Genomic DNA, 22566 nt, shown 5'->3' with positions numbered 1-22566 from the left:
TCTCCCTCTCTTGAATCTTCACCATTGCCGAGGGGCACAGCCAGGCCAGCCTGCTGGATGGAGACAGTTGCATGGGGCAGAGTCCAGCCCCTCAGCTCAGGCTGTCCCAGGCCAGCCAGCAGCCCAATGGAAGAAGCTCAGCCCAACCAGAAGAACCCACAGGTTACATCACCAACCCACAGCTGCCTGAGCTCAGTAAAAGGCCCATTGCTGGGTGAACCAGGGCTGCTCACTCTTTATAATGCAGCATTCTTGTGGCAATAGATAAATGATACAGAAATGGCATCTAGGAATTAGAGGCTTCTCTAAAATATAAAAAACGTGGCCTTGGTTTTGGAAGCTGGTGGCTAGCAGCACTCACAGTAGGATCTGGAAAAATGAAGGGAAAACTGATATAGGAGGTTGGGAAGATGGTGGCTTGGGGGATGAAGTGGCACAAACTGTTGCTGACGGAGACATGGAAAGTACAAAATATGTTTAATGAACTTGAGAGACCTCACAAGATGACGAAAGCCAAATGGCGATTCTGGCTGAGGAAAAGGCACTACAGAAAAGAGAGGAACTCGAAAGAGAAGACGCCAATTTTCAAACAACCGTAGAGGACACGCAGTGAAGAAGGGGTGAGCAAACTCCATAAGGGACCAAAATGTAGACACTGTAGGCTCTACAGGCCGTCTCAGCTCTGCAGCCACTGCTCCACTCTGCTGTTGTGGAATGGAAACAGCCAGAGGCAATATGTAAATAAACAGGCATGTATGTGCTTGAAGAAAAATGTAGGGACACTGAATTTTGAGTTTTAAATAATTTTCATGTTTTATGAAATATTCCTCTTTTGGGTTTTTTTTTCCCCCCAACCATTTAAAAGTGTAGGCTGGGTGCACTGGCTCATCTGTAACCCCAGCACTTTGGGAGACTGAAGCAGGAGGATCACTTGAGCCCAGGAGTTTGAGACCAGCCTGGGCAACATAGCGAGACCCCCGTCTCTACAAAAATAACAAAAATTAGCTGGGTATCGTGGCACACGCCTATAGTCCCAGCTGCTCAGGAGGCTGAAGTGGGAGAATTGCCTGAGCCTGGGAGTTTGAGGCTGCAGTGAGCTATGATCAATGCACTGCACTCTAGCCTGAGACTGTGTCTCAAAATATAAAATAATATTTTAAAAACAAAAGTGTAAAAACCATCCTAAGCTCACAGACAACACAGAACCAAGCAATGGAGTGGATCTGACTCCTCGTCTGTAGTTTACTGACCCCTGTAAGACAGGGGCTGCGGTTTTCTGGGTTGGAAAATTAAACTGAGTCTGTTCTCAAGTCTTTCTAGCTAGCAAAATATTCTGAAAATAAAATAAAGCCTAGGGGCAAAGAGAAAATCAAGCAAGACATGGCTTGGAATAAAGATCTGCTCAGGGTGTGGCCGTTGGCACCAGTGCTAAGGCATTCTGTGCTAAGTCCTGGGAAGAATTAAGGAAGTTCCCGGTAGACATCCTCTGCTGGATGACAGTGACTCTAAGTACCCTCGGGGTGCTGTCCCTCAACAGTCTAACACACCCAAACAGGCAGCGATGACATTTAGGAAGTGTTACCTCAGAAAGAGTGGTGGCACATCGAGGATGTCAGGAGAAGACATAAGAATCTAAGATCTGTACTTGTAAAACTGTCACCAGTCTGAACTGGGGAACAGGATGTTCACAATGTCAAAAGGCCACTAAGCCAAGAAAATCTGAGAAAGTTGCTCAAATGCAATATATATAAAATACCTTTTAAAAACTTATTTTTCAGTACATACCTTTTTTTTCTTTTTTCCCTGAGACAGGGTCCTGCTCTGGTTACATACCTTTTTTTCTTTGAGACAGGGTCTTGCTCTGTTACAGGCTGGAATGCAGTGGTATGAGTATGGCTCACTGCAGCCTGGACTCAAGCCATCCTGAGCTCAAACCATCCTCCTGCCTCAGCCTCCCAAGTAGCTGGGACTACAGGTATGCACCTCAATGCCTGCCTAATTATTTTATTTTATTTCCTTTTTTGTAGGGATGGGGTCTCACTATGTTGTCCAGACTGGTCTCAAACTCCTGGCCTCAAGCAATCCTCCTATCTCAGCCTCACAAAGTGCTGGGATTACAGGCTTGGACCACTGCACCTGGCTCAGTTGCATACATTTAAACAGCGATATGTTTTATTAAAGCATTCAGGCAACACTGACTTCCTTAGGGCTGGCAGGAAAAGAAGCATAAAAATGCAAAACGTTGTTGGCTGAACCTGAATGTATCCGCGTTACCTCGCATGGACCAGTTTGTGCTGCTAGAACACTTATTCCTTGGCATTAAAATGGAGCCGTAGAGCTGGGCGTGGTGGCTCATGCCTGTAATCCCAGCACTTTGGGAGGCCAAGGCAGGTGGATCACTTGAGCCCAGGAGTTCAAGACCTGGGCCTGGGCAACATAGTAAGGCCTTAGCTCAATTTTTTAAAATAAAATAAAATAAAGAATTATATTAGAAAAAAGAAATACAGTCATTGCATGTATTTACAATTATCATAGACACACAAATTGGTGAAATACTGCAAAGAAATAAGAGTTTTCACATTATAATGGCCAAAACATCCATCTAACTTGCTTAAAGCAAACAAAACTTAAACCTGAGTATGTAAGTCCTGTAGCTTAAGACATCCTGACATCATGACAAATAGACAGAATGAACATTTTTCAAAGCCTGCTTAAGGAGTAGCCAAGGAGACGAATGCAAAAGAAAGGATGTCTCAGGGAACAGGACCAAGAGCCATGGAAAACAATGGATCATTCGAAACCTTAGCAGGCATTTTGTAGAAATGAGGGGGCTGACTCCAAACACAAGTGGAAATGCAAAGGCTCCCAGAGTGCCCGTGCTGGCTCTGACTACTAGACTGCAATGCTCATCTGCAGCGGCGGTGCTCAGGAGAGGGCCGTGGACAGCACTGAAAGCCCACTGAGGGTCACGCACGGAGTCACAGCAGACATGACACTGCCACTAGCTGGCTCAAACTTGGCCTTTTCCTCACACCATATGCAAAAATTAATTTCAGATGGATCTTATGCCTAAATATAAAAATTAAATTCAAAACGCTTCTAGAATAAATGTTGAAAATTGTCTTTGTAAACTTACAATAGGCAAATCTCTATAAACAGAATATAAAAGACCCCCCATGTGTGAAACCAAAATATTAATATAAAAATAAATTGGACTTCATCAAAATTAAAAACTTTTTCCCACCAGAAGACACTGCTAAGAAAATTAAAAGCTGGCCAGGTGCAATGGCTCATGACTGTCATCCCAACACTTTGGGAGGCTGAGGTGGGAGGAACGTTTGAAGCCAGAAGTTTGAAACCAGCCTGGGGAACAGAGCAAGACCCCATCTCTAAAAAAGAAAAATAAAACAAAAAAAGAAAATGACAAACCAAGTCACAGTCTGGTAGAAAATATTTGCAATACACGTCGAAATACATGTATCCAGAGTATATAAAGAACTCCTACAAGTCAGCAAACCTGAAGAAGCGGTCATGAGACATGAATAGCATAACTGAAATGAAAAAGATGGCACTACCAAGTATCGGCAAAGAGGTGCAGCAACTAGCACTCTCCTACATTGCTCACAGGATTGAAAAATGGCATGACCACTTTAGAAACATGTTTGGCAGTTTCTAATAAAGTTGAATTTATCCCTACACCACAGCCAACAGATTCTACCAAGCATAGACCCAAGATAAATAAGTACGTATATTCCCCAAAAGACTTGCACAGTAATATCTGTTGCAGACTTATTCACATGACCTAAACACTGATGGCAGCCCAGACGTCTGTTAGTAGGACTATGGAGAGAAGAAACTTTGCTGCATGCAAACACTGAAAGAAGACACAACAGAAAAAGGATGAGCTGCTGATGTGGAAACAACATGAATGAATCTCAAAAACAGTAGTCATCGAAAAAAGCTGGGCACAGAGGGAATCCATGCTGTGTGATTTCATTAACGAAGTTTAAGAACAGGAAAAACTATTAAATGATGACAAAATTCAGAATATGGTTACCTTGGCAAGGGGGATTTGTCACCTGGGGAGACTGGAAGTTTTCTCTAGTGAGGAAATGTCCTTTATCTTGAAGGGTGGTAATGGTGATGCAACAGGACTATTCGTGTGTAAAAAGTATCCAGGCATGGTGGCGCACACCTGTAGTCCCAGCTCCTCTGAAGGCTGAGGCAGGAGGATCATTTGAGCCCAAGAGTTAGAGGTGGCAGTGAGCTATGACTGTGCCACTGCACTCCAGCCTGGATGACAGAGCAAGACCCTGCCACTAAAAGAATAAAATAAGATTAAATAAATATATAAATAAAATGTTTGTCTACACTGAAATATTTGTGGATGAATTATAGTGTCTGGAATTTGCTTTAAAAAGTCATTGTAACCTCCAATGTTACAGGAAATAAAATTTTAAAAAATGAAAAAAGAATATGTTAAAATAATTGAGCTATAAACTTAATATTTGCGGATTTTACAGTTTGTAAACGATGTCTCAAATAAAAATGTAGAGTATAAAATGAAGGCATTCTCACATGAAAGATGAGAGTTTCCAATGAAAATTCTGTTATTGAAGCTTTTATTAAAAACTTTTTTGGCTTGATCTGGTGGCTCACACCTGTAACCCCAGCACTTTGAAAAGCGGGAGGATCCCTTGAGGCCAGCCTGGGCAGTAAAACGAGACCCTCATCTCTAATAAAGAAAATTACCTGGTGTGGTGGTGCATGCCTGTGGTCCCAGGTACTCAGGAGTCTGAGGAAGAAGGATCGCTGGAGCCCAGGAGGTTGAGGCTGCAATAAGCTGTGTTCATATTACTGCACTCCAGTCTAGGCAACAGAGCAAGACCTTGTCTCGAAAAAAAAAAAAAAAAAAAAAAGGTAAAAAACAAACCCCTCTTTTATAACCAGAGTCTTGCTATGTTTCCCAGGCTTGTCTCAAACTCCTGGCCTTAAGCTGTCCTCCTGCCACGGACTCCCAAAGTGCTGGGACTGCAGGCATGAGCCACCACACCTGGACAGCACTTTTTAAAAATCAAGGCAAAATTTACATTACATAAAATTAAGCATTTTAAAGCAGACAATTCAGTGGCATTTAGTACATTCACAATGCCATATAACCATTGCCACCATCTAATTCCAAAACATTTTCATCAAGCCAAAAGTCATCCCTAGACCCTGTCCTTGGTAGCCACCAATCTGTATTCCATCTGTATGATTTGCCTGTTCCGGATATTTCTTATACATTGAATCGCACAATATAGGACTTTTAGTGTCTGGCTTTTTCACTTAGCATTGTGTTTGTGAGGCTCGACAGTGTTGTAGCATGTATTCCATTTTATGCTTGAAACAATTTTCCATCCTATGTCTATACCCCAGTTTCATTTTTCCACTGTGGGACATGTGAGCTGTTTCCACCTTTTGGCTACTATGAATAGTGCTACTATGAACACACATGTACATGTACTTGTTTGAACACTAGCTTTCAGTCCTTTGAGTACATACCTAGGAGTGGAGTTGTTATGCATGGTAATTGGGCCATAGGGTAATTCTATGTTTAACATTTTTATTTTTAGAGTTGGGGTCTTGCTATGCTGCCCAGGCTGATCTCAAACTCCTGGGTTCAAGCAATCCTCCTGCCTTGGCCTCCCAAAGTGCTGGGATTAAAGATGAGCAGTACACTTGGCCTGTTTAACTTTTTAAGGAACTTCTAAATTGTTTCTGCAGGGAGTATGTCATTTTTAATTCCCACCAGCAATGAACAAGGGCTCTGCTTTCTCCACACCCTCGCCAGAACCTATTTTCCATTTGTTTGATTACAGCCATTTTAGCAAGTGATGAATGGATGCTGGGGTTCTGACTTGTGTTTCCTAATGACTAATGATGTGGAGCATCCTTGCATGTGCTTGTGGACCATTTACATATTATCTTTGGAGAAATGTCAGTTCAAGTCTTCTGCCCATTTTTAAATTGGGTTGCTTGTCTTTTTGTTGAGTTATAGGAGTTCTTTATATATTCTGGATACTAGGCTTTTATCAATTCATAATTTGAAAATATTTTCTTCCATTCTTATCACTTTCTTGGTATTGTCTTTGACATACAAAAGTTTTTAATTTCAATGAAGCCCAATTTATCAATTTTTTTTTTTTTTTAGACAATTTAGATCTGCCACCTAGGTTGGAGTGCAGTGGTGCAATCTTGGCTCACTGTAGCCTTGACCTACTGAGCTCAGGTAATCCTCCCACCATAGCCTCTGGGTAGCTGGCACTACAGGCACTCGCCACCACACACAGCTAATTTTTTTTTTTTTTTTTTTTCTGAGATGGAGTTTCGCTCTGTCGCCCACGCTGGAGTGCAGTGGTGCGATCTCGGCTCACTGCAAACTTCGCTTCCCGGGTTCACGCCATTCTCCTGTCTCAGCCTCCCGAGTGGCTGGGACTACAGGCGCCCACCACTACGCCTGGCTACTTTTTTTTAATTTTTAGTAGAGACAGGGTTTCACCGTGTTAGCCAGGATGGTCTCGATCTCCTGATCTCGTGATCCACCCACCTCGGCTTCCCAAAGTGCTGGGATTACAGGCTTGAGCCACTGCGCCCGACCCTTTTTTTTTTTTTTTTTTTTTTGAGACAAAGTCTTGCTCTGTTGCCCAGGCTGGAGTGCAGTGGTGCAACTTCGGCTCACTGCAACCTCTGCCTCCCGGGTTCAAACGATTCTCAGCCACCTGAGTACCTGGGATTACAGGTGCACACCACCACGCCTGGCTAATTTTTGTATTTCTTGTAGAGACTGAGTTTCACCATGTTGCCCTGGCTGGTCTCGAACTCCTGGACTCAACTAATCCACCCACCTTGGCCTCCCAAACTGTTGGGATTATACACATAAGCCACTACACCTGGCCAATTTATTTTGATGCTCATGTTTTTGTTGTCTCTAAGAAACTATTGCCAAGTCTAAGGTCGTGATTTCTTGACCTATGTTTCTGTATTTGTTTCCTAGGGCTGCTGTCACGAAGTACCCCAAACTGGGCAGTTGCAAATGACAAAAAGTTTTTGTCTCACAGCTCTGCAGACCAGAAGTTTGATGTTAAGGTGTCAGAAGGGCCAGGCTCCCTATCAGGGGTCTCAGGGAGGATCCCTCTTTTCCTCTTCCTAGCTTCTAGGATTTTGCCAGAAATCCTTGGCATTCCATGGCTGGCAGGTGCATGGCTCCAGTCCCTGCCTCTGTCATCACATGCATGCTCCATGCCTGTGTCCCTTCTCCTTTTCCTATATGTACATCAGTCATATTGGATAAGGCCCCACCCTAACATCCTCATCTTAACTTGATTACATCTGCAAATAGCCTATTTCTAAAATGTTCCATTTATGACTACTGGGGGTGTTAACTTCAATATGTCTTTTGGGGGACATAATTCAACCAATGACAGTTTTATTCTAAAATTTTATACTTTGAGTTGATATACTTAGTCTTCAATAACTTCTGTGGTAAATTTTGTATATGGTATGAAGTAAGGGTCCAACTTCATTCTTTTATATGTGAATGTCTAGTACAACTTGTTGAACAGATGGTTCCTTCTCCATGGAATGGACTTGGCACCTTCATTGAAAATGAATGGGCCAGTTATTCTGGACTCTCAATTCTATTCCATTGGTCTCTATATCTTTCCTTATGCCATAACCCATGATTTTGACTCTTGCAGCTTCATGGTATATTTTGAAATCAGGAAGTATGAGTCGTCCAACGTTGCTTTTTTTTTTTTCCCTAGGATGGAGTCTCGCTCTTGTTGCCCAGGCTAGAGTGCAGTGGCACGATCTTGGCTCACTGCAACCTCTGCCTCCTTGGTTCAAGTGATTCTCCTGCCTCAACCTCCCAAGTAGCTGGGATTACAGGCGCCCACGACCACACTCGGCTAATTTTGTATTTTTAGTAGAGATGGGTTTCACCATGTTGGCCAGGCTGGTTTCGAACTCCTGACCTCAGGTGATCTGCTCATCTCGGCCTCCCAAAGTGCTGGCATTACAGGCGTGAGCTACTGCACTCGGCCAGGTTGTTCTTTTTTAAGATTGTTTTAGCTATTTGTGGCCTCTTCTAATTACATATAAATTTGAAGACTGACTTTCTTATTTCTGCAAAAAGGGGCATTGGTATCTTGATAAGGACTGTGTTTGTAGATCACTTTGGGTAATATTGTCATCTTAACAATATTAAGTCTCCCAATCCATGAACATCAGCTGTCTTTGCATTTATTTATGTTTTCAAAAATTTCTTTCTGCAACGTTCTGTAGTTTTCAATGTCATTTTGTAGTTTTCATTTTCTTAGATACATTTTTATCATAGGTATGTTTTGGTTTGGGTGCCACTGCAGATGGGAAATTTTCTTATTTTCCTTTTTGAATTGTTCATTGAGGTTGTATAGAAGCACGACTTATTTTTTTGTGTGTTGATTTTGCACCGTGCCACTTGGCTGGATTTTAAAAATTATCTGTAGTTTTATTTTGTTGTTACTGAGTGTTTGTTTTTAGGATTCTTTGGGATTTTCATTGGGATTATATATAGGAGCATGTCATCTGCAAACAGAGATAGTTTTACTTCTGCATTTCCAATTTGGATTTCTTTTATTTATTTTTCTCACCTAATTTGTCTGTCCAGAGCTTCTGGTATAATGTGGAATACCAGTGGTGAAAGCAGGCATCTTAATTTTGTTCCTGATCTTGGAGGGAAAGCTTTCGGTCTTTAACCATTGTTATATTTCACCAGAATTAAATCAGTATTAATCTGACTGGATTGTGATAAACAAAGCAAGCCCTACAACCACTGTTTAGAAAACATCTTTTGAAATATAGTCTAAAAAATCAAGGGAAGAATGAAAATGGCATACCAAAAGTCACTTTGTTAACATAAAAGAAGACATGGAAAAAGGAATAGAGGAAAGAGATTATATAGATACACAGAAAACATTTAGCAAAATGGCAAATTTAAATCCACAAAATCAATAATTACATTATATGTGAAGAAGGACTAAATACTTCAACCAAAAGGCAGAGATTTCCAGGCTAGATAAAAAAGGAAGACCCAACTGTATGCTTTCTACCAAAAGATACACTTTGGATTCAGAGGCATATATAGATTGAAAGTGAAAAGATAAAAAAAGATATCCATGCAAACAGTAATTGTAAGAGAGCCTAAGTGGCTAGATCAATATCAGACAAAACAAGCTTTAAAACAAATGTAACTAGGGACAAAGAAAGACAGTTGATTAAATGATAACAGAATCAACACACCAAGGAGACATAATTATAAATATATATGCACCCAATCAATCAGAGCCTGAAAATATATGAAGCAAAACCTGACATAATTGAAAGGAGAAATAAACAATTCAGCAGTCATAGAGATTTTAGTACTCTACTCTAAATAACTGCTTTTTTTTTTTTTTTTTTTTTTTTTCTTAGACGGAGTCTTGCTCTGTCACTCTGGCTGGAGTGCAGTGGTGTAATCTCGGCTCACTGCAACCTCCGCCTCTTGGCTTCAAGTGGTTCTCCTGTCTCAGCCTCCCAAGTAGCTGGGACTACAGGTGCATGCCACCACACCCAGCTAATTTTTTATATTTTTAGTAGAGATGGGGTTTCACCGTGTTAGCCAGAATGGTCTCGATCTCCTGACCTGGTGGAGTGCTGGGATTACAGGTGTGAGCCACTGTGCCCGGCCCAATAACTGCTTTTAAAAGACAGAACACCAATAAGGATATGGAAGACTTAAAAATGTTATCAGCCAACTGGACCTGTGACTTATAAAAATTTCCACACCAATGACAGCAAGACACATATTCTTTCCAAACACACACGGATCATTTACCAGGACAGACCATACTCTAAGCCATAGTACATATCTCCATAAGTTCAAAAAGTATAAAATTATAGCAAGTATTTTTTCTAAGCACAAGGGCATTAAAGTTAAAATTAAAATAGAAATTTTATTTGGAATTCACCAAATACTTATAATTAAGAAACTTTGAAGAAAAAATTATGAGGGAAATTAGATAATATCCTCAACTAAATGAAAACAAAAACATGGTATACCAAAATTTGTGGGAAGCATTTAAAACAGTGCATAGAGGGAAATTTATAACTTTAAATGCTTATATTAGAAGAAGAAGAAAGGTCACAAACCACTGTAAGCTTCCACCTTATGAAAGTAGAAAAAGAACAATTAAATTCAAAGCAATCAGAAGAAAGAAAATAAGAAAGATGAGAGTGGAAATCAATGAAATAGAAAACAGAAAAGTAATACAGAAAATCAGTGACCAAAAATCAGTTCTTCAAGAAGACAACCAGAATTGATAAACCTTTAGTTATAATGACCAAGATAAAAATAGAAAAGATGCCAATTACCAAAATCAGGAAAGATGAAATATTACTACTATCCTTTTAGAAATTAAAATAAATGATGAGACCATTATGAACAACTGTGTGCTATCAAATTAGACACCTTAAGGCCAGGCGTGGTGGCTCATGCCTGGAATCCCAGCACTTTGGGAGGCTGAGGTGGGCAGATCACCTGAGGTCAGGAGTTCGAGACCAGCCTGGCCAACACGGTGAAACCCTGTCCCTACTTAAAAAAAAAAAAAAATTAGCAGGGCTTGGTGGTGGGTGCCTGTAATCCCAGCTACTCAGGCAGGAGAATCGCTTGAACCCGGGAGGTGGAAGTTGCAGTTAGCTGAGATCACACTATTGCACTTGCCTGGGTGACAAGAGCAAAACTCTATCTCAAAAAAAAAAAAAAAAAAGTAGACACCTTAAACTAATTCAAGAAGAAATGGGAATCTGAATGCACCTGTATAAGAAAATGTAAAAGTAATAGGACAATAATAAATACATAAAGTAAATAACAAATTAAATAAAATATCTTTCTGTAAAGAAAAGCCCAGGCCCAGGTGGCTTTGCTCATGAATTCTATCAAATCTTTAAGAAGGAAACAATACCAATACTATAAACACGAATATTATTCTGATACCAAAACCAGACAAAAACATCACAAGAAAAATTCAGCCAATATGTCTCATAAATATAGTTGCAAAAATCTTTAACAAAGTATTAACAAATTGATTCCAGCAACCTAGAAAGAATATTATACACAATGACCAAGAGGGATTAATCATAGGAATGCAAGGTGGGTTTAATATCCAAAATTGAATATATCAATAACATAAAAATCAGGAGCCACAGGAACATATCGATAGATATAGAAAAAGCATTTCTTACTCCTATTCATAAGAAAGATACTCAACAAACTAGGAACAAAAGAAGTCCTCCTCAATCTGTTAAAAGATATCTACAAAAAACCCCACAGCTCACATCATTCTTGATGCTGAAAGACTAAACATTTCCCCCACTAAGATGAAGAACAAGGCAAGGATATCCACTATTCCCAGTTGTATTGAACATTAGATTAGAGGTTGTAGCCAGTGTAATGAGGCAAGAGACAGAAATGCTACCCACACTGGAAAGTAAGAAGCTGTCTTTGCTCACAAACAACATAATATATGAAAAAACTCATAGTGAATTACAAAAAATGATAAGAGGGATATCACCACTGACCCCACAGAAATACAAACCACCATCAGAGAATACTATAAACACTTCTATGCACATAAACTAAAAAAATCTAGAAAAGAAACTAGAAAACTAGAAAATAAATTCCTGGACACATACATGCTCCCAAGACTGAACCAAGAAGAAATTGAAACCCTGAACAGACCAGTAACAAGTTCTGAAATTGAAGCAGTAATAAATAGCCTACCGACCATGAAAACCCCAGAACCTGATGGATTTGCAGTTGAATTCTACCAGAGGTACAAAGAAGAGCCGGTTCCATTTCTACTGAAACCATTACAAAAAAATTGAAAAGGAGGAACTTCTCCCTAATTTGTTCTATGAGGCCAGCATCATCCTGATACCAAAACCTGGCAGAGATACTACAACGACCACAACAAAACTTCAGGTCAATATACTTGATGAATATCAATGCAGAAATCCTCAACAATATACTGGCAAACCGAATCCAGCAGCACATCAAAAAGCTTATCCATCACAACCAGGTTGGCTTCATCCCTGGGATGCAAGGGTGATTCGACATACGCAAGTCAATAAACGTAATCCGTCACATAAACAGAACCAACGACACAAACCACGTGATTATCTCAATAAATGCAGAAAAGGCCTTTGATAAAATTAAACATCCTTTCATGTTAAAAACTCTAAACTAGGTGTTGAAGGAACAGACCTCAAAATAATAAGAGCCATATATGACAAACTCACAGCCAATATTATACTGAATGGGCAAAAGCTGGAGGCAGTCATTGCCCTTGAAAACCGGTACAAGAGAATGCCCTCTTTCACCACCTTTTTTTTTTTTTTTTTTTTTTCTTTCTGAGATAGAGTTTCACTCTGTCACTCAGGCGCTATCTCGGCTCACTGCAACCTCCGCCTCCCGGATTCAAGTGATTCCCTTGCCTTAGCATGCCGAGTAGCTGGGACTACAGATGTGTGCCATCACACGCAGCTACTTTTTTTGCATTTTCAGTAGAGATGGGGTTTCGCCATGTTGGCCAGGCTGGTCTCAAACTTCTGACCTCAGGTGATCCACCCACCTCGACCTCCCAAAGTGTTGGGATTACAGGCGTGAGCAACCGTACCCAGCCTTACCACTTCTATTAAACGTAATATTGGACGTTCTGTCCAGGGCAATTAGGCAAGAGAAGGAAATCAATGGTGTTCAAATAGGAAGAGAGGAAGTCAAATTATCTTTGCAGATGACACGATCCTATATCTAGAAAACCCCATTGTCTCAGCCCAAAAGCTTCTTAAGCTGGTAAGCAACTTCAGCAAAGTCTCAGGATACAAAATCAATATGCAAAACTTGCTAGCATTCCTATACACTGACAACAGGCAAGCAGAGAGCCAAATCATGAATGAATTCCCATTCATAATTGTTACAAAAAGAATAAAATACCTAGGAATACAGCTAACAAGGGAAGTGAAGGACCTCTTCAAAAGGAACTACAAACTGCTGCTCAAAGAAATCAGAGGGGACACAAACGAGCGGAGAAACATTCCATGCTCATAGACAGGAAGACTCAATATTGTGAAAATGATCATATTGCCCAAAGTAATTTATAGATTCAATACTATTCCCATTAAACTACCATTGACATTCTTCACATAATTAGAAGAAAACTATTTTAAAATTCATATGGCACAAAAAATAAAGCCTGAATAGCCAAGACAATCCTAAGCAAGAGGAACAAAGTTGGAGGCACCATGCTACCCACTTTCAAACATACTATAAGGCTACAGTAACCAAAACAGCATGGTGCTGGAACAAGAACAAACACATAGACCAATGGAACAGGATAGAAAACTCAGAAATAAGACTGTACACCTACAATCATCTGATCTTCAACACACCTGACAAAAACAAGCAATGGGGAAAGGATTCCCTATTTAATAAATGGTGCTGGGAGAATTGGCTAGCCATATTCTGAAAGTTGAAACTAGACCCCTTCCTTACACCACATACAAAAATGAACTCAAGATGGATTAAAGTCTTAAATGTAAAACCCACAGCTATAAAAAAAACCTAGAGGTCAGACGTGGTGGCTTACGCCTCTAATCACAGCATTTTGGGAGGCTGAGGTGGGCGGATCATGAGGTCAGGAGATCGAGACCATTCCAGCCAACATGGTGAAACCCCGTCTCTACTAAAAATACAAAAATTAGCTGGGTGTGGTGGCATGTGTCTGTAATCCCAGCTACTCCAGAGGCTGAGGCAGGACAATTGCTTGAACCAGGGAGTTGGAGGTTGCAGTGAGCTGAGATCACTCTACTGTACTCCAGCCTGGTGACAGACCAAGACTCCATATCAAAAAAGCAAAAAAACTTAAAAACCTAGAAGAAAATCGAGGCAATACCATTCAGGACATAAGCACAGGCAAAGATTTCATGACAAAAATGCCAAAAGCAATTGCAACAAAAGCAAAAATTGACAAATGGGATCTAATTAAACTAAAGAGCTTCTGCACAGCAAAATAAACTATCATCAGAGTGAACAGACAACCTACAGAATGGGAGAAAATTTTTGCAATCTATCCATCTGAAAAGGTCTAATATCCAGAGTCTACAAGGAATTTAAGCAAATTTACAAGAAAAAAAAACCATTAAAAAGTAGCAAAGGACATAAACAGACACTTCTCAAAAGAAGACATACATGCAGCCAACAAACATGAAAAAAAGCTCAACATCAATGATCATTAGAGAAATGTAAGTCAAAACTACAATGAGATACCATCTCATGCCAGTCAGAATGGCTATTACTAAAAGTCAAGAAACAACAGATGCTGGTGAGGTTGTAAGAACAAAGGAACAATCTTTACACTGTTGCTGGGACTGTAAATTAGTTCAACCATTGCGGAAGACAGTGTGGCGATTCCTCAAAAACCTAGAGGCAGAAATACCATCTGACCCAGCAATCCCATTACTGGGTATATTCCCAAAGTAATACAAATCATCCTATTATAAAGATATATGCATGCAAATGTCCATTGCAGCACTATTCACAATAGCAAAGACATGGAATCAACCTAAATACCCATCAATGATAGACTGAATTTAAAAATGTGGTACGTGTATACCATGGAATACTATGCAGCCATGGAAAAAAAATGAGATCATGTCCTTTGCAGGGACATGGATGGAGTTGGAAGCCATTATCCTCAGCAAACTAATGCAGGAATAGAAAAGCAAACATCACATGTTCTCACTCGTAAGTGGGAGCTGAATTATGAGAACACATGGACACAGGGAGTGGGGAAACAACACACACTGGGGCCTGTTTGGGGGAATGGAGGGAGGGAGAGCATTAGGAAGAATAGCTAATGGATGCTGGGCTTAATACCTAGGTGATGGGATAATTTGTGCAGCAAACCACCATGGCACATATTTACCTACATAACAAACCTGCACCTCTTGCATATGTACCCCTGAACTTAAAAGTTGAAGAAGAAAAAAAAAAAAGAAAATTAGTACAACCTCTATTGAAAACTTTATAGAGATCTCTCAAAGAACTAAAAGTAGAGCTACCATTCAATCCAGCAGTCCCACCACTGGGTATTTATCCAAAAGAAAATAAGTCACTATACAAAAAAATACCTGCACTCATATGTTTATTGCAGCACTATTTGAAATAGCAAAAATATGGCTATTAGTCTGTTTTGCATAGCTATAAAGGATAACCGAGGCTGGAGAAATTATAAGGAAAAGAGGTTTATTTGTTCTGCAGACTGTGCAAGAAGTATAGTGCCAGCATCTGCCTCTGGTGAGGACCTCAGGAAGCTTACAATCAGGGTAGAAGGTGAAAGGGAAGCAGGCATGTCATATGATGCAAGAGGAAGCAAGAGAGATGGTAGGCTCTTAAACATTAGTCCAGCTTTTGCACAAACCAAATGGAGCAAGAATTCACTCATTACTGCAAAGATGGCACCAAGCCATTCATGAAGGATCCACCCCTATAATCCAAATACCTCCTACTGGCCCCACCTCAAACACTGGTGAGCACATTTTAACATGAGATTTGGAGGAAACAAACATCCAAACTATGCCAATATAGAACCAACCTTCGAGCCCACCCAGGGACAGCATGAACAAAAAAGAAAAAAAAATAGAACCAAACTAAGTGCCCATCAACAAATGATTGGATAAAGAAAATGTGGTGTGTTTGTGTATATATATTATTTTATATTATATGTATAAATAAATAACATATATCATACACACACACCATGGAATACTAATCAACCATAAAAAGGAATAAAATCATGTCTTTTGCAGTAACGTGGTTGGAACTGGAGGCCATTATCTTAAGTGAAATAATTCAGAAAGTCAAATAATGCTTCTTCTCACTTATGAGTGGGAGCTAAATAAAGTTCACAACACAGAGAGTGGAATAATATGCATTGGAGACTCAGCAACGTAGGAGGAAGGGAAGGTGATGAGGGATGAGAAATTATCTATTGGGTAAAATGTTCACTATTTGGGTGATGGTTACTCTAAAAGCCCAGACTTCACCCCTATGCAATATATTCATGTAACAAACCTGCACTTGTACCTCCTAAATCTATAAAAATAAAAAATATATAATTTAAAAAGTAAATAAATAGGAAAAGATTTTTAGAAAAAGCACCCCTGTACTTGCGGGAATTTAGAAGGCCATAAACATGCCCAGGGTAGACACATGCTCATAAGTAAACCTGAGAAGACCAAAACTTTCATCTCAGGCTGATCCCTAGGCTTGGTGCATGCATGGCTAAGTATTGAAAAAGTGTCTTGGCACAGAGTCAATCTGCAAAGATCATAAGAAGAGTTTTTTGGTTTTGTTGGTTTTTAGTTCCTGGCATTCAAGAAAATACTGTCAAAACAGTAGCTAACAGAAGCTAGGGAATAGAGACTTCAGTGACCACATATGAGAAAGAATACAGTCTTTGAAAAATAGTTTGGGAAAATCATTAAACAGACTACTATAGCTTTCAACAACCAAAAAAACCACAGAAAACCCTGGGGTTGGAGATCGTCTTATTTTCAGAGTTAATACATTATTATTATCAATACTCAGCCACATATAACATTCATTATAAGTATAAAACTCAATACTCCTGTTTTCAATAATAGTAATAATAACAACAAAAATCAGAAAAAAAACTATGGCCCACTCAAGAAAACAAAATAAATGGACAGAAACTGTCCCTAAAGAAGTCTAGACAAAGACTTTAAACAAGGGTATTAAATATGCTCAAAGAGCTAAGGGAAAACATAAAGAATTAAAGAAAATCAGGAAAATGATATATGAACAAAATGATACTATTAGTAAGCAGAAATTATCAAAGGAACCAAACAGAATAGTTGGCATTAAAATGCCAAATAATTGAAATGAAAACTTCACTAGAGGGGCAAAGCAGACAATTTGAGCAAGCACAAGAGAGCAGAGGTGAACTTGAAGATAGAACAATTCAAATTATAAAATCTAAGGATTAGAAAGGAAAAAAGAAGAAGGAAAGTAAAGAGAGCCTAAGAGACTCCTGGGATACCACCAAATGAACCAGGTATGTGTTATGGTATTTTCAGAAGGAGAAGAGAGACAGAATGAGGTAGAAAGAATATTTGAAGAAATAATAGTTCAAAATTTTGCAATCTGCTGAAATATTTAAATCTACAAATTCAGGTCGAACAAACTCCAAGTATTATAAACTCAACCCCCAACAAGACACATTATAATCAAACTATCAAAAACTAAAGGCAATGAGACAATCTTGAAATGAGCAAGAGAGAAGTGTCTAGTCATGTACAAGGATCCTCAATCAGATTAATAGCCAATTTCTCATAAAAAACTAAGGAGATCAGAAGACAGTGTTATAATGTACTTAAAGTGCTAAAAGGAAAAAAAAATAACCTTTCAACCAAGAATCCTGTATCAGACATCATCCTTCAGAAATGAGGGAGAAATTAAGACGTTCACAGATAAACAAGAGCCATGGAAGTCTGCACCACTAGATCTTCCAAAGAGGAAATGCTAACCGGAGTGCTTCACATTGAAACGAAAGGACACAAAACAGTAAGTCAAAGCCATATGACAAATTAAAGGACTTTGGCAATGGTAAATGCATGGGCAAATATAAAAATCATTAAACCATGATATAAATCATTCTATTATAAAGATACATACATGCATATATTTATTGCAGCACTATTCACAATGGCAAAGACATGGAATCAACCTAAATGCCCAGCAATGATAGACTGGATTAAAAAATGTGATACATGTATACCATGGAATACTGTGCAAAAAAAAATGAGATCATGTCCTTTTCAGGCACATGGATAGAGTTGGAAGCCATTATCCTCAGCAAACTAACATAGGAACAGAAAACCAAACACCACATGTTCTCACTCATAAGTGAGTTTGGTTTTGAATTCCACTTTTTATTTGTTTTTTAATTCCACTTTTTATTTGCTACAGGATTCAACAGACAAATGCATAAAAATGATTATAAATTTGTGAAATAACATCTCACAAATGAGATAACTTGGATGAAATAGACACATTTCTACAAACGTACAAATTATCTAAACTTCCACAGAAGAAATAGGAAATCTGAATAGATCTATAACAAGTAAAGAGATTGATTCAATAATAAGAATCTCCCAACAAAGAAAAGTACAGGACCAGATGACTTCACTGGCAAATTCTACCAAGTATTTAAAGAAGAATTAATCAATCTTTATCACACTCCACCAAAAAATAGAAGAGGAAGAAACACTTCATAATTCATTCTATGAGACCAGAATTATCCTGATGCCAAAGCCAAAGACGCCATAAGAAAATAAAACTACAGATCATACCTTTAAGAATATGATGTAAAAACCCTCAGCAAAATATTAGCAAACTATATCCAACAGCATATAAAATCATGACAAAGCGAGGTTTATCCAAGGAATACAAGTGTAATTCAACATAAGAACATCAATCAATATAATATACATTAATAGAATAAAAGAAAAAAGACAACATAGGATCGTCTCAACTGATGTAGAAAACTTCATCAACATTAAGGGCATTTATTTAAAAACTGACAGCTAGCATCATATTCAATGGTTAAAGACTGAAAGCGGCCGGGCGTAGTGGCTCAAGCCTGTAATCCCAGCACTTTGGGAGGCCGAGAAGGGCGGATCACGAGGTCAGGAAATCGAGACCATCCTGGCTAACACGGTGAAACCCCGTCTCTACTAAAAAATACAAAAAACTAGCCGGGCGAGGTGGCGGGCGCTTGTAGTCCCAGCTACTCGGGAGGCTGAGGCAGGAGAATGGCGTAAACCCGGGAGGCGGAGCTTGCAGTGAGCTGAGATCCAGCCACTGCACTCCAGCCTGGGCGACAGAGCGAGACTCCGTCTCAAAAAAAAAAAAAAAAAAAAGACTGAAAGCATTTTCCATAAGATCAGAAACAAAACAAGGATTTCCACTTTGGTCACTGCTATTTATTTTATACTAGAAATTCTAGACAGATAATTTAGACAAGAAAAGGAAATAACAGCCATTCAAATTGGAAACAAAGAAGTAAAACAATCTCTATTCAGAGATGATATGATCCTATACATAGAAAATCCTAATTAATCCTTTAAAAAAAGAAAAAACTACTACATGTAATAAACAAATTCAGCAAAGTTGCAGGGTATAAGGTCAACACATAAAAAATCAGTTTCTTTTTTTTTTGAGATGGAATTTCACTCTTGTCGCCCAGGCTGGAGTGCAATGGCGTGATCTCAGCTCACTGCAACCTCCACCTCCCGGGTTGAAGTGATTCTCTTACCTCAGCCTCCTGAATAGCTGGGATTACAGGCATGTGCCACCACACCCAGCTAATTTTTATATTTTTAGTAGAGATGCAGTTTCACTATGTTGGCCAGGATGGTCTCAATCTCTTGACCTTGTGAACCTTCTGCCTCGGCCTCCCAAAGTGCTGGGATTATACAGGCATGAGCCACTGCACCTGGCCAAAAATCAGTTGTGTTTCTATACACCCCCAATGAACAATCCAAAAAAGATAGTTACAAAAGCAATTTCATTTACAATAGCATCTAAAATAATAACATGCCTTCTAAAATAATAAATTTAATGAAGGTGGTGAAAAACTTGTATACTCGAATCTACAAATCGTTGCTGAAAGAAATTAAAGACTCAAATAAATGGAAATACATTCCATGTTCATGGATAGGCAGATTTAATATTGTTAAAATGTCAACATTAGTCAACCTGGTCTGAACATTCAGTGCAATTCCTATAAAATTCCAATGGCCTTTTTTGTAGACATGAAAAATTTTGTCCTATACTATTGGATATAGAAAAAATCAAAATAGGGTGCACATAGTTTTGAGAAATGAATTACAAATATATAAGAATTCAAAACCTGTAACATGACCAAAGAAGACTTTAAAGGACAAGTTATAATCTTTAATTTATTCATAGAAAAAGTATGAAATGTTGAATATCTTTTGTATTTTCAACTCAAAAAATTAGAAAAGTTTGGTTAAGCAAACTTAAAGAATATAAAAAGTTTAATGAATGAATAGATGGCTATAGGAGCGAATAGCAAAGCACCCAACATATAAAGTCCCATGCACCACCATCTCCCCACATACACCAATGCAAAATCTGTAGCAGGTAGTTTTATATAAAAAAGGCAATAGAATAGACAATTTTGGCAACTATGATAAGGAATGAAGAGAAGTCAGAAAAATAATAATAGCACATGAATTACAATCTTACACAATATCATTATATTCAAAATCTGGAATAAAATGAACAACTTTCTAGAAAAATATAATCCATCAAAATTGGCCTAAGAATAAATTTAAAAATTGGAATGAACCAGTAGCCATAACAGAAAGTAAGATAGAGTAATCATTTATACCCACAAAAGGTACTAGGATCAGAGTGTTTTATGGCCACATCAAACCTTCAAGAAGTAGCTAATCTTTACTTTAATAGAAACTATTGCAGACAGTACAAATAAATGGTAAAGTTTTGACTCATTCTACAAAGTCAGCAGTACACTGATGCTAAAGATTAAAATCAGCTAAGAAAAAATTCTAGACCCATCTCACATTAAATACCTTTTTTTTTTTTTTTTTTTTTTTTTTTGAGAGAAGGTCTCACTGTTGCCCAGGCTTTGGTGCAGTTTTGGCTCATTGAAGCCTTGACCTTCTGGGATCAAGTGGGATCAAGAGATCTTTCCACGTTAGCCTCCTGAGTAGCTGGGACTACAGGCATATGCCATCAAGCCCAGCTAAGTCAGCTTTTTTTGTAGAGACAGGATCTCACCATGTTGCCCAGGCTGGTCTCAAACTCCTGGGCTCAAGCGATCCTCCCACCTTAGCCTCCCAAAGTGCTGGGATTTACAGGTGTGAGCCACTGCACCCAGCTTAAATGCCTATTCTTGGCATCAATAGATTAAAAGAGCAAAACTATATGATCCTATCAAGAGTTGCTGCAAGCATTTCAATAAAATCAATAATTATCTATAATTTTTTTAAATTAAGTAAATCAGCTATAAAAGGTAACTTTTCAAATCTGGTGTAATACATCAACCTGAAATCTCCAGGCCAGGCCACAAATGCTGTAGTGAACCATTACAAGCATTTCCAAACAAACCAAAACCAAGAAAAGATCTGGCATCATTTCTACTGGAGGTTCCAACCATTGTAAGAAGACAAGAAAAATAAATAAAAGATAAAATATGGGAAGAGAGTGATAAAATAGTCTTTACTAGAAGAAAATATTATCTTTTATCTAGAACTGTCAAAATAGTTGATAAACTACTAAAAATAAATTCTATAAGATGACTGGATATAAGATCAATGTGCAAAAATCAATAGCTGTGACTAATTAGCAAATGCAATTTTAAAAATTCTTTTGAATAGACCTAAATATTGAACAGTGCCCAGGTATAAATCTACAAACAATGCACAGGTCTTTCTGGAGAAAGGTTTGATAACAAATGGTTTTTAGATAAGCTAAAAGAGATTTCTAAGTCCCATGTACAATCCTAAGGAAAACTATGCTTTTAAATTTGTGTTCTTGATATACTGCATACCAACTTCACATCAAAGTAGCTGTATTTTTCTGCATACAACAAAGCCAGTCAGAAATAAAACAAAACAACGAAATATCCACACTGACAAACAAATAAATGTTGATTGACGGGTGGGGATTCCTGTCCCCAAACACCTGGCCCCCCTTAGTTGGCAGAGCATTTTCTTCCCTGTGGTGGAATAGAAGCCTTCATCCTGCCCACAAAGCCCTGCACTGTATTCCTACCTTGTTTTGAGACTAGTCCCCATCCTGTAGCCCAGCAATTGGCACTGGTAAGGTCGACTTCTGGAGTTGCAAGGCAGACCGGGAGCACGGAGTCAGAAAACACAATGCGGGTCTTCAGCTGCACCAGGGCCACGTCACCTCCGACGGGGTGGTACACCTCATATGTGGGGTGCAGGATCACCCTGTTCACCTCATACCACTGGGTGTGGTTGCCGGCCACCCTGAGGTTTACAAGGCCTACGTACATGTCATAAATTTTGATATTCTTGTCCCTGTGGGGGTGAGAACAGAGGCACAATGCCCGCAGCTTCCTGTGTGGTCAGCCCACAAGCCTGGGGACTCCAAGCACATGGGGCTGGTGCTCACTCAGTGGGATTGAAAAGCCAGCTTCTTCCTGCAGCATAGTAGGGACCTATCTGGCTGTCTGGCAGAGTTGCCCCCTAAGGAGTCAATTTGGCCCATGGAGGCTCTGGGGACGCAAGTCTGTACACAGCCACCAGCTGTACAGGCCAGCAGCCCATGCATGTGAGACTTGCTCTCACTCTTAGATAACCTGGCTGCACACATCCTTCTGGAGGCCAGATGGCCACAGTAGAGGCATGCCT

General features: G+C 39.2%; 1 protein-coding gene across 1 annotated transcript in view; it reads right to left on the bottom strand.

Moving 5' to 3' along the window:
• LOC105478861 (serine protease 38) overlaps positions 1-22566 on the bottom strand; it is a 28153-nt gene that overhangs the window by 4509 nt on the left and 1078 nt on the right. The window contains exon 3 of the mRNA XM_071081695.1: positions 21962-22233. Coding sequence (XP_070937796.1) covers positions 21962-22233 — 272 coding nt within the window. The remainder of the gene's footprint in view (positions 1-21961; positions 22234-22566) is intronic.

Source organism: Macaca nemestrina, chromosome 1, assembly GCF_043159975.1.
Source record: "Macaca nemestrina isolate mMacNem1 chromosome 1, mMacNem.hap1, whole genome shotgun sequence".
Lineage (NCBI taxonomy): Eukaryota > Metazoa > Chordata > Mammalia > Primates > Cercopithecidae > Macaca > Macaca nemestrina.
The sequence above is the reverse complement of the archived record's forward strand: the minus strand, read 5'-3'. Positions and strand labels throughout refer to the sequence as shown.